Below are 12,537 nucleotides of genomic sequence, written 5' to 3' on the forward strand. Positions count from 1 at the left end.
AGATACAGCAGCATCATGGCACTGGTTAATGAAGTCGCAGATCTCCTGACTGTTCACCATGAAGTTGATACCGTCTGTAGTAAGGACCAGGAAGCTGTCATCTGCATGATGCAGCTGCAATAAAGGCAGAGAGTATGCACAACGATGGGGCAAGTGCTGCAAGGCAAAGGAACTGCTTTTTCTGCAGGTGCTGCGTGCTGTCCTGCTTTCTGTGCAAGGACTAACTGGAACCCCAAACCCTCGGTTAGCCAAAGGCTGCCTCTTGAACCCTTGAGCACATCCATCAGCCATATAGGCTGTGTCCCCTGTACTGGAGGAGAGCGTAAGAGGTGCTTCCAGTTCTAGGAAGCAGCCCTCTGAAGACACGAAGGCCAAAAGACCAGATCCATACATTACCCAGTGCACAAAATGCTTCCTTAAACTGAGGATTTCAAGGAAGACGTGATAGCACTGTGGTCATCTCCCTAAACCCCTTGGACCTAGTGGGTGGTGTTTAATTAGGACCAACTGAAATATAAGTTCCCCAGGCCCTGGGAGGTGCATTGGGGAAAAGTATCAGACAGAGTCTGAGCTGAGAGCAGAGCCTGCCTGCAAAAGTGAAGGCAACTGTGCCGAATACCTTCTGGGTGGTTAATTTGTTTTCTGGACAACTACAGAGCTATGGTAAGATGCATGCAGCTGCCCTTTCCTCCTCCCTTCTGCCCAAGTGTGCAAGCCTCTACGTAGTCGACTTTTTTTGATGACAGCCCATCCCTATCCCACCTAGTTCTCAGTGGTGGTTTTATATCAGTGTTAACCTCACAATTATTCATTTGGCCGCAAGCCCCAAACAGACTGACACCTTTGCATTTCAGTAATGGCTATCATTGTTATCTTTCTTCCCTCATCCTATATTGTACTATGACAGATGGGACTTAGAAGTTGATCTGGTTTAGTATCAGGGCCAGATTTTTTTCTGTCCTGTTTTAGTGTTAAACTGAAATGAGTTAATTAGAATTGGTCTCTGGTTACTTCACCACAAGAAAAAAAAACAAAAACAAAACAACAGTGTTTGGCCATCAGGCTCCCGTGGGCACATCATGTGGGTACCGCCACCTGCACCAAATGCCTATGATGCCCCTTAGTCCGAATGTCGCTGTCCCTGTTAACCAGGCCTTCTTTTACCTGAACCCTTTTTGTTTCTGGCTCGGCTATCACACCACTGTTTTTAAGATCCAAATCTCCTATGCTCCGTGTCATTGCAAGTCTACCATTCACATGAGGTTGTCCCAAACTGTTCCAGGCAACGAAGCCACCGCACTTCCTAATCCTGTCCAGAGGCACAAAAGAAAAAGTGAGTATGAGTTACTGCTTCACACCATTACCCCTGTCTCTATCTGCAATTTCTGTCGCTAGCCACTGATATGGAATGGGGTACGGAGGACCTAAGCTGGCAGACTGAGGGTTGGCTTTTGCTGTTTGAAGGGCTCCACAGAAGGGATGTGGCTTGGCGGGCTGAGTGCTGACCCGGGAACCACAGTGAATTTCTTCAGGTCTTGGCTCTAACTTGGCAGTCTTGGACAAGGCTGAACCATGTGGTCATGGCTCTGTACTGCGTCCTAGCTATGCTGACCTTACTGCTGAGACGTTTACGCTCACGCAGGGCTTTCCATGTCCCCAGTCCTCTAAATGGAACCAAATGCATTAACTGGAGCCGTGCCGCTTTCTGCCAGCTCAGGGGTGGTCTTGGGGCCTTATGTTCAACTCTCCGCTTTCTTCCAGGCCCAACCCAGCAGCAGAACACAAGCACATCCTGACCGAGGCCATTCCCTGGGAAGCCACATCATATGCCGACAGGTACCTTTCCTTCTCCTCCTTTCTTTCTGGAGTATGGTCAATGGTGAGTTTCATTGCCTTTCCCTTTCGACACAGCAGAGCACGACTGTCTCCCACACTTGCCACAACCAGTTCAATACCGTCCCGGAGCAGAGCCACTGTTGCAGTGGTCCCAGAGTTCATCAGAGTTGCTATAAACGTCATATCAAAGAGAGAGGTTTTAGCACTGCCTCAAAGCATGGGACCATTTACAACAGCAACAGTTTCAATTGGTAAAATGAAGATAATTTGTGCTCTACATTACCAGTAAGTAACTGCTTTTAAGTTTAAACTAAATCTACGTATTAAAAAAAAAAAATATAGCTAACTTGCATGCATGGAGGAGAGAGGGGGAGAGAGAGGACGTGGAAAGAGTAAGTGTTTCTGTGCAACAACATGGCTCTATGCAAAGAGGGCAAGTGGAATAAAAGTGGTAGAAGGTACAGTGGCTTCCTTTCAGCCTGTAACAGATAGTTTTTCTGTCCCACCTAGCTCACCTCAAGTTACAGGGTTATCATCCTTATCCCTGGGCACAGTGACTGCATGGGTACCCCACCATAAAGCTGATGGCTCTTCCCTTCTGTTAGGTGGTGAAGTGGGTAATTGACTAATCGTACTTGTAGCTCCATGTAGTTCACCAGAAGAGAAACACTAGATTGCTCCTTTGCCCCTCTCTGTGGGGTCCTCCCGTTGGTGTCAGAGTTGTTAAAGTCTCCCTCTGCTTCCCCCAGCCTTGCCAAGAGACGAAGGGTTCAGCCAGCAGGCTGCTGGCTTTTTTCAGAAAGGGAGGCAGCTCCCCTCAGACCCTGTCAACTTGCTGGAGGTCCCAGCGCAAAGGTGAAGCTGGATTCTGCCCTGCCTTGTGCCTGCAAATGGATGCAGTCAGCTGGCAGTGGCTCTCTGGGCAGTCTGCCCTGGGCACAGGTGAGGTCACTTGGCAGGGGTGGCAGTGGCTGCCTGGAGGGCAAAACGGAGCCCTCGCTGCTGCCTGCCTTCTCTTACAGGGTAAGGGAGTGAGCTGAGCCGACTGGCCGTGGTCAGGGACCTGGCTGGACTAACTGCTGCAAGTAAATTTAAGGGCTTCTCCTTTAATTTCTACAACGCTCTAGAAAAAAAGCAGCGCTTGAAAAGGAGAACTGCGAGTCTGCCTATTTCAGAAAAGATCTGCGGTTTTATCTACAGTGAAGGAAATGCCAGAAGAACGGTCCAGTTTTCCTCTTTTGTTTGCTTTTTGAAAGGAGCAGTCCCATTTTACAATTAGCATCTTCCCTTGCTGCAAATTATGTAAAGACAACCCAGGGAGAAGTGCCTGGAAAGCAGTAACTCCTGCTGACTTGAGCTATTACAGTAAAAGGTCTGGCCAGGCCAAGCTAGTGCCCAGAATCCATTTGCATTCACAGCTAATGCAAATCCCCTTGAAAAGCCCTCTGTAGGTCTCCTGCATTCTGTGACTTTCCAGTTTTTCCAGGTTTTAAAAGCAAGACAGTTTGAGAGGGGGTTGGAGCTAACTTAGGAATGAGAATCCCCAGTTATATTCCTGTTTTCACGTGACTAATGGTTAAAAGACCTTTCCGCCACCACTTCTGCAGAGCTCAGCTAGAGCTACATGCACTCCTACCTCTGGCCCTGCAGCACTGACCCCAGGGAGGTGGATGGATCTGAGACAGGACTGCACGTTTGAGCTGGAGAAATGCCGGCCAGCCCCATCCCTGACCCGCTGCCAGCAAGCTGCATACACGCAGCCCGGCTCTCCGTGTACCACGGAACCAGAAAGGCCAGCGCTCTGGGATCTTGGCGACCTCCTTCCCCAACCCCGTGAGGTCTCTGCAGCCCGGAAGTGAAACAGGATTGGAAGTAAATTGAAGCGCACAAAGCCCTGGAAGATGCATTGAGCCTTGTTGTGCAGCAAAAGCAGTGAGTTGATGAATCCCCAAACCCTCACAAAACACTCTAAACTAAGCTTATGTTGTTATTTAAAACAGGTATTATTACTGCAGTGAGGACTTGTTTAAGCGTATAGCTAAACCAACACGTCAGTCGTGAACATCAACCATGGTGACCCAGGTCAAATCTTGGACTACGTAATGGCTGCCATGCAGGCTACGATATTCAAAACTACTGAGATGCCAGTAGCTTCTGACTATTCAGGTAAGCGCTGACAACCTGTTTCTAATTTGAAGCAAGAACTAGCCCAGCACAGGCTCACTTTGTGGCACATTATGAAAGTAAGATGCTAGCAAGTACCAGTGCGATTAGAAATTTTAGTAGAACCAGTAAAATACCTGTTTTAGCCAACAGTTAAAAAAAAGTGAAATGAAGAACCTATGTAAAACTACCTTTTCATTTCACAGAAAGTACATTTTATTTAGACGTTAAAATTAATGCAGAGCTGCCACTACTCTCCCATTTCATTCCTTGGTTTTGGAACTATGCTGACAAACACAAGCAGTTTCTGAAAAAGTTAAGATCTGTTGTCTTTAATTCATAAATGACTGGAAACATTTGGACATTCAGGTGAATCTGCATCTTTCAAGTGCAAACTCTCAAAGCCAGAAGAGCTGCTCTCACAAAATCAAGGGATGGTACTAAAGAACGAGTCAAGATACTGACCAGAATTGTGGTCATGGTCATAGTGACTTGAACTTTGTAACGTTTATTAGTGAAATAGCACAACTAGAAAAAGAAATGCTGCTCACGCTCTCTTCCTTGGAACCAGTTCATGACCTGGGTAGGGGTGCAAGAACATGGCTATAGCTAAACTACATGGATTATGGGATCTCTAGCGCAGCTCCAAAACACGGGAATGATGATGGGATAACGTTTCTAATGCTTTACTACAACTGCTGCTAGGTTATTTAATAATATCAAAATACGGTGCATCAGCATATATATTGGTTTTAACAATTAAAGAGTTTATTTTGTTTTCCTAATGATATCACTATAAAACTAAGATCTTTCAATAGGTTCTTAACACTCACTGGACAACTTTTACTGCAAGTCATCTCAACTAATGTGACAAAGAGGATGTGGAAACCTTCCAGTAGTCCAGGCTAGGAACCGCCGGACTCCTTCACCTGGGACAAAATTAAGCAGATCTCTCTTTCCACTGAAGCCCAGCATATAGTGTCCAGGGCCTCCAGTTCTAGAGCTGCTGACCAGGTACAGTGTCTGCCATAAATAACACGCACACAGAGGCAAATAGGAAATTCACCCAGGGACTTTGTTCAAACAAAATAAACCTGCAACACTGGAGATGAAAGAATAAGGGCTGCAGAACAGGGGAAGTGGTCACTTTTGGGTTTGCCTGCACTGTCCTCTGCAGGTCATATAGAAGTACTTGAGGCTTACATGTACATCTTTGGCCACAGATAAATTGGTATTTCTGGGAATTGCCACCATTCTCACCTTCTTGCTGAAACTGTGTGACAAAACCAGTTTAAATTCAGCCCAAAAACCAAAAAAAGCTACTGTGGTAGAGGTAAGTAGCCAACCAACAAATTAACCAAAGAATTGTATCAATGCTAGCAGGCCAGCTGTCTCATATATGGCAAGAGTGACCACTCTGAAGAACATCTTTGGTACAGAATATGGCCCAATCTGTTTCCTCAAGGTAATTTATTTATTTTTTATATATGTATTTGTATATAACACAAAAATGGGGAGTTCAAACTGGTGCCAAGTAAAATGGGGCTATCTTAAAGGCACAGAATAGAACTATATGAATCGTTATGACCCATGGGAAAATATGCAAGATACACATCCCTTTAATAGTGTAATTAGTATTTTCTAACTTGTTTAGGTAATAATCAGAGCCCTTTGATAAAAAGGCTGCCTTTGTAACATTGATGGATTTACGGAATATTTAAGTACAATTTCTGCAGCTCTCCCTTTTCCTCAGTGTTGCAGGTTAACATATTCAAAGAAATAAAAATCATATCTTTGAATGGTAACTTAAAAAAACCCAAACCCACTACTTTTTAAGTTTAGTTATTTTTAAATAACTTCTGCTGTTTGCTCAGCATAATAAGATTCCAGGAGTGCCTTTCAAACATAGATACAGTAGTTAATACCTGGCTATGCTTTAATAAGATGGCTATTCCAGAAGTGAGTGGCTGATGTGATTAGTTGGATGCAGTGAACATGAGGGTCGATGGAAAGCCTCCCTGTTGTTTTCTCTGAGTAGTGGATCGCAGTGAACAGAGGCAGTAGCAGTACTTTGTGGGACAGCAGTAGGCTAGGAGAGGGTTTGTCTTACATTTCTCCAGAGAGAAGTTCAAATTTCCTCAAGCACATGATTTGCTTCCGTATTTCTGTCCTTGCTGAGCAAAGCTATTCAGCCTTTATATTTCAGTTTTTATGGCTGGTCAAAAATATCAGAAAATCCTGTCATTCTGTGTTAACAGTTGTCTCGTGGATAATGACAGATTTGTTGGACATGAACTTCTTTTACTGTGTCCTATACCTAAGTTTTGCAGTGATTTAAAAGCGACTGGATATATTTAAATGCATGGAAGTGAATGAAAATGTATTTTTGAAGAGATAGCAAACACCATGCTTCAGGGCTCAGGCATATCTCTAAGCTGCTAACGAGCAGAAAGGATTTAGGTGGAGGACAGATTATCCCAGCTTCTTATGCTTTTGTGTGAAACAACAGGTACAGATCACTGTCAGCGGGGATACTGGACCAGCCTCCGGTGGGCCAGTACAGCACTCCAAGAGCACTAGTGAACTGCATGCCAGACGCAGTAGCAGTACCTAGAATACATACTTAGACTTTTTTGGGTTTTATTGAAAGCTCACAGGAACTATTATGCTATGTATTTTGCATCTATAGTTTCAAATATTCTATAATGGTAAAGTGACCTACAAAGGGCCGTGCTGTTGAAGACATAGCTAGGTTCTCCAATGAGGCACATCTCTAGTCCTGTTAAATTTGTGCCATCATATGAGGTTTTTAGCCCTTAAACAGTACTATAAACCATGTGTCAAACAAAATCCATGCCATTTTGGCTACAGGGATTTGTCCCAGGACTTATGTTCCTTCAAACACCCAGGCACACGCTTTCAAAGCTGGTCATGTGTTAGTAAAGACCTAGACATCCTGAACACGCACTGGGGTTTTTTTTTGTAGATACAGGGAAAGGAGTGAACCCTGGCAGGGTCATCTACTGGAACAAGACTAAGCTATTATTTTCCCCTTCGTCAGCTATGGCCAGGTTTCAAAAGGAGGTCAGTCTTGGGGAGCATCCAGCGTATCCCAGACACACAGTGTTACACAACCAGCCACCATTTTCAAGATGCTTTAGCAACAGTTTTGACTCTCACTTCTAGAATAGCCACAATTAATGAGAAATTCTGCTGGCAAACTGCATCAGTTTGGAAGTAGGCTTCTAAGAAGGACATGTGCCAAGCATTGAAATTTTATGTAACTTTCAAAACAGCAGCAACAACAGAAATAACCACACCAAGCAGTCAACATAGTATTGAATTATTTTAACAACAGATATGCAAAACATTTAATTTGTTCAGAAGTCCACACTTGTTGCACCCTGTTACTCCACTCTGCCTTACAGCTTGATTTTCAGCTGGGCAACCAGTCAAGAGCACTGGGCGCTTTCAGATCCCAGTGGCTCCTGCAAGAGCTTGCAGGCACTCAGCCTACCTGAGAAACAGTGAGTGCTTGACAGCGTGGCCCCTGTGGATGTCTGACAACACTTTTGCCCTCTATTTTGCTTGACCTCCAGCTTTTTTAGTGAAGAGGGTTTTGTCCAGTATCTTGGTAACTGTTATGTAAATTTGCTGGCATTTGCATTATATTTCATTAAGCAGCACCAGTTAGTTAAATGATATGAAAACGATCCTGTAAAAAATCCTGTTCCAAAATGCTCAGCTTGCTGCGCAACTTGTATGTCAAACATTGTTGTTACGCAGTTCCGTAAGGCTCATGCTATAATCAGAAATGGTTTTCAGAATAGCAGAATAATGTACCAAGTACAGTTCCCAATCCTTCTCCTCAAGGAGCTGCTCTGACACTTAACAGAGGTCACTTCAATGAGCCAAACCAAGAGCTGTGCTGTTAACAAAGGGGCGTGGAGGGGGACAAATATAACAGATCTTCATGTTAATGAAGATCTTCGTGTTAGTTGCTGGAACTGGAACTTCAGATGTACTTAGCCTCTAGATGTATATACAGGAACTTGATTAGCAGCCAGGACTAAGGAGTCTAAAAGGACTGGTGCCAGCTTTACCACAGCCTTACCACAGCCAACCTTGTTTTCCTCTTCACTGCTTTTTTCCCTTTCACACTCAGCTACTCCTGTGATTCTGTTGTGCAGAAGCAATATCAATTGTATTAATTTTGGCTTGTGTTCCTCCTCAGGTGCAGCAGCCAAGTTAGAAAGGGGAACTTTTGACGCTGTCACTTTTAACCCACAGGAGTGACAGCTTTTAAGAAAAACAAACAAACAAAAGAAAAACCCCAACAAAAAAACCAACCAAAACACCCAAACCAAAGCCCCCCTCTAGGTTTCTCACATAGTAAAGTTACGGTCCTTGCAAATCTTAAATCATGCTCTGTTAACTTGACAAACACTTTCCGTGACAGAACCACATTAAGAGAAATTCATTGATGATTATGCTAACATTCAGGTTAATAATTCCCCCAGTAAATTTGATTTAGACTTTTTATAGCTTTTTCATTTTAAGGAGGTAAGCATAATTGTTTCATTTGCAGTAAGCGATCAGAGCAAAATCCTATGTTAAGTAAAACGGTTTTCAAGCATTTTTCTGGACATTTTACTACAAAACTATTGAGCAAATAAGAAGAACCTTAATTCTCCACACCCATACGAGTAGAATATTTTTTTACCTACCATCAGCAGACAGATGAGCATGCCTGTCATAGGCTTTGTTTATTTCTAGAAAAGCTTTGTTCAAAACACTTTCCAAGTTCTCCTCTTCAGCAAGAAATTCTCTGGAAAGAAACAAGCAAACAAAAAATTAAACTTCTTTCCAAGAAACATATGACTTGATCAATCTCTTCCATAGCCTTGTCTCCTCCCTTCATGCACTGAATAATGCTGGATTTCAGTGAAAAGTTAGTATAATTTTATTAATGGCCTGCACTGGAAGTATAATCCTGTAATTTTGCAAACAGGTAAAATTCCTCTTCCAGCACCCAGGGATGTGACACAGAGATACACAAGAGTGTAAGCAAGCCGTAGGCTGGCAATCACAGTGACCCCATCTGAAGGCAGCCAGTTCACGCTCTCTCTGTGTCCCCAGTCCCTTCCTGGAAGGTGGGTACAATCGTATTTTCCTCTCTCGTCTTTGCGGGCTTGCTCATCGAGGCAGGCACCATACAGAGTGAGTAGTTCATAGCATGTCCGATGTAACGGCCCGTTCCAGCCTGGTGTTCCTGCTGTCCCGTTGGGTTCGGTGGCTAGATAACCTGGGAGGATTAGTGACGATGCACAACCCACCGGTTCCCTTTCAGTCCTAAGGAAGGACTCTCTACTGTAATTCATTTGACATGCATTCACTCAATGCACACTTACTTAATATATTTTTCCATGTACTTATCACAGAAGTCTGCGGCTGCTGCCCCGCCGTGTCCATCATATACTGCAAAGTATAGGACATCCTCCGTCAGCTGAGCATAATCAAACCGGTCTTCATTTTCCTTACGCTTCCCAATATGGCTAGCACAGCCCACATTGGCTAGGCTGACTTTTGGAATTGGCTTTCCATACTTTATGCTTGGTGGGAGGAGAATAGGTTCATCAATGCGATTGTCCCAGATGCCAAAGGTGTCCCATGTGGTAGGCCGCCCGCTCCCGTCTGCATCGAAGCGGGATGCACGGCGCTCTGAGGTGGAGCTGTAGCAAGCAGCTGTCGGACGCTTCTCGTCTTGCAAGAGGCGGGACGTCAGCACGGCTCTCCTCCTTACTTGATACCCTCCGTTTCGTACCAAATTAATTAAAGTAGCTGTTGACATAACTTGTCTTCACAGAGATTCGTAGGAATAAAAGATCAGGAATAAAAGATGTGCAGCTGCTGGAATGTCTTTGAGAACAAAGAGAAAACTGATCAGGAAACAAGAAGCACAGGAAGAGGAATTTTCAGTTACATCATTCAGGAAACAATGTCACCCTCAGAGACCACTAATCACGCATACCACAGCACTGCCTAGAAGAAACTACAGAGGGATCTGCATGACTCACCGAGAAACAATCCTACACAGACCAGCCCACATCGAATGGGGAGTACTGCAGATAGAACAAGGTAGGGCATTTCTGCTGGCCACCTGCATAATGATATCCTGAATTTTCAAAGGTTGAAGAGGTTGTGATGGAGCAAATAAGAGTGATAATGACTCTGCTCCATGTCAGCTAAAAGAGTTTTAAAGAGTTTTTTCATCTGCACATGGTATTTATTTCTGTCACATTTATTGAGGACTTACACAATTCTTTTCAGCACAGGCCTGTGAAGTGAAATGTGCTTTTCTTAGGCTATCTAAGAACGACCACTGAGAGTGTATCCACAGACATACACAACTGCACACACAAGCCTCCCCAAAAAACCCCGTGCAGCTCCCTGCTGTTCTGTTTGGCCTGAAGTTCTCTGCCACATAGCCCTGAAATGGGCACCCTTGGCTAACACAGGCAAGCACGATCTTCTCCTGGCTTCTCAGATCTCTTTTTCCAGCTCAGATAAACTAAATTAAATACAAATTAATACACTACTTGGCTCATCACAGATAAAAATTCACTAATGATGATTCATCTAGCATGCTGAAAAATGTAGAAAGACTGGCTTATTTAACCTTTTGTAGAGTAACACCCAACGTGATGAAAGTCCCACAGGCTGGGTTGCAGTTTGTAGCAAATTGGTGTTGCACCAAATAATTTGAACGTGACCGTCATATTGCTGTAACTAACCACACTAAATTTAAAGTGAGATATGTGTAACTTAATTGCTCAAAGTTTGCTGAGAGCAAAATTATGAGTGAAAGGTATTATATGCTAAAATAAAGGCATTAAAAATATGCAGGCTCATGGTGAATGCTAAAAAAAAAAAAAAAAAAAAAAGAGGGCGGGGGCAAGATGGCAGGGAGGTCTGACGTAATTGAGCAGCAAAGAGCAACACATGTACCCCAGAGACGCTGTAATTCTGGAGTGCCTTGCCGTTGTACTTTCCCCATGCCAATCACAATTGCATCTGCAGATCTGAAATATTTGTTAAAACTACTTTTTTAAATGACTAGACAAAATCCAGGTGCTTGCAAAAACACGCAGTCAAAGGTAACTTAGTAAGTGGTTGCTTTAGTAGAAAATGGCTGTGATAGGAGCTTTCTGGAGGCCTCCGTTACACTTGTCGTTCACAGCTCAAAGCACATTGCTTTAGCCGCTCTTGGTTTACCTTTCATGCAATTCTTAGATGAAGAAAGGTTTCTTTACTTAGCACTTAGGGAGTAACTGTCAACTTGATAAAAGGCCCAACCGCTGGGAATTACCTTTGTTGCACCAGATGAACGTGGGCTAGGCCACCAGGCGAGCGGAACCGACCACTTGGAATTTTAAGATTTTCCATTTTATTGCGGGGTGACGGCAACAAAACATCCTTATTTCAGTATACTTACAGGTATTTAAAAACTGATCTACTTTCTTGAGTTGCTTTTTCTTTTCTGTTACCCTTGACTCATAACAAAAGTATGTTAACTTCCTTCTGTGAAACACAGCACGACCAAATTGAAAGCCTGCCAATTAACAAAACCCACGCTCGGTGTTACTTCTGTCAGCGTGAGAGGAGAACATGAAATGTTAGCTATATTTAGGTTTCCCAGTATCCACAGCATGAAATCAAAGGATCAATCCAAATCCGAAGCTAATTAATGCGTTTGTTCCCTATCAAATTCAATTCCCAAAAGGCCTTTTTTTCCAGGCAAGTACAAATACGGATGACGGGCTGGCTTTTCAGGTGTCCCTGCAAGTCAGGAGTAGGAACCTGATCTTTGGTTTCTGTGATGTAAATAGTTACGCTTTCAGTTGGACATGTAACAGTCTGTGCTTTCCTAACCAGTGTGTTTGCAAACACGGGGCAAGCCTATCCGGGCAAAACAAGAGCGAGGTATTGGAAAGGGGGGCAGTGGTGTTCAAGCCAAAGTCCAAGACAGACAGCTATAGATGGAAATCCGTTTCGAGGTGCTCCATCTGATCCTGTTAACCTGCACACATTTAACCTACAGAACTAGTTCCTGCAGACAAGACATGGAAATACAGTGCTTAAAGCAAATGAAGTGAGCGACTGAACAGTCGTTCAATATGCACGGCGCCCCTTTTACAGGCTGGCTGTTTCCTGGCAGATGGAAATTTTCCAGACCTTGAAAAGAAATGGGGAAAAACCAAACCCGGAAGAAATGGGAAGCATGCCTGCTGCCCCGGGGGCTTAAACGTGTTTCAAGAGGAATTTAAAACTCTGAACAGGTATAAGTGCACTTGCCTTGCATGCTTTCCAAACCCCACAGCTGCGGGCAGTACTCTGTGTTTGTGTATTAACTAATTACGAATTAGTTCTCGACCGACTGACTGAGCTAGGGCGGGTTTATTCTACGCAGACGAAAGCTGTGCCGTTACGCCAGGCAGCGCCGTTCGAGCCTCTGCTGGCACCAGCACAGACCTCCTC

The 12,537-nt window shown here is 44.0% G+C and overlaps 1 protein-coding gene across 2 annotated transcripts in view; it reads right to left on the reverse strand.

Annotated features, from left to right (window-relative positions):
- PPM1K (protein phosphatase, Mg2+/Mn2+ dependent 1K) overlaps positions 1-10,433 on the reverse strand; it is a 16,212-nt gene extending 5,779 nt beyond the window's left edge. Inside the window, exons 1-5 of one of the 2 annotated variants that reach the window (XM_035895526.1) lie at positions 9,411-10,433; positions 8,727-8,827; positions 1,841-2,006; positions 1,165-1,309; positions 1-114 (exon numbers count right to left, since the gene is read on the reverse strand). In XM_035895526.1, the coding sequence (XP_035751419.1) occupies positions 1-114; positions 1,165-1,309; positions 1,841-2,006; positions 8,727-8,827; positions 9,411-9,850 (966 nt within the window). In that variant the 5' untranslated portion in view covers positions 9,851-10,433. The remainder of the gene's footprint in view (positions 115-1,164; positions 1,310-1,840; positions 2,007-8,726; positions 8,828-9,410) is intronic. The other variant, XM_035895525.1, reaches the window with a different exon arrangement.
- Between the last annotated feature and the right edge of the window lie 2,104 nt (positions 10,434-12,537).

The sequence above is a fragment of the Egretta garzetta genome, unplaced genomic scaffold, assembly GCF_000687185.1.
Source record: "Egretta garzetta isolate BGI_Z169 unplaced genomic scaffold, ASM68718v1 scaffold615, whole genome shotgun sequence".
NCBI lineage: Eukaryota > Metazoa > Chordata > Aves > Pelecaniformes > Ardeidae > Egretta > Egretta garzetta.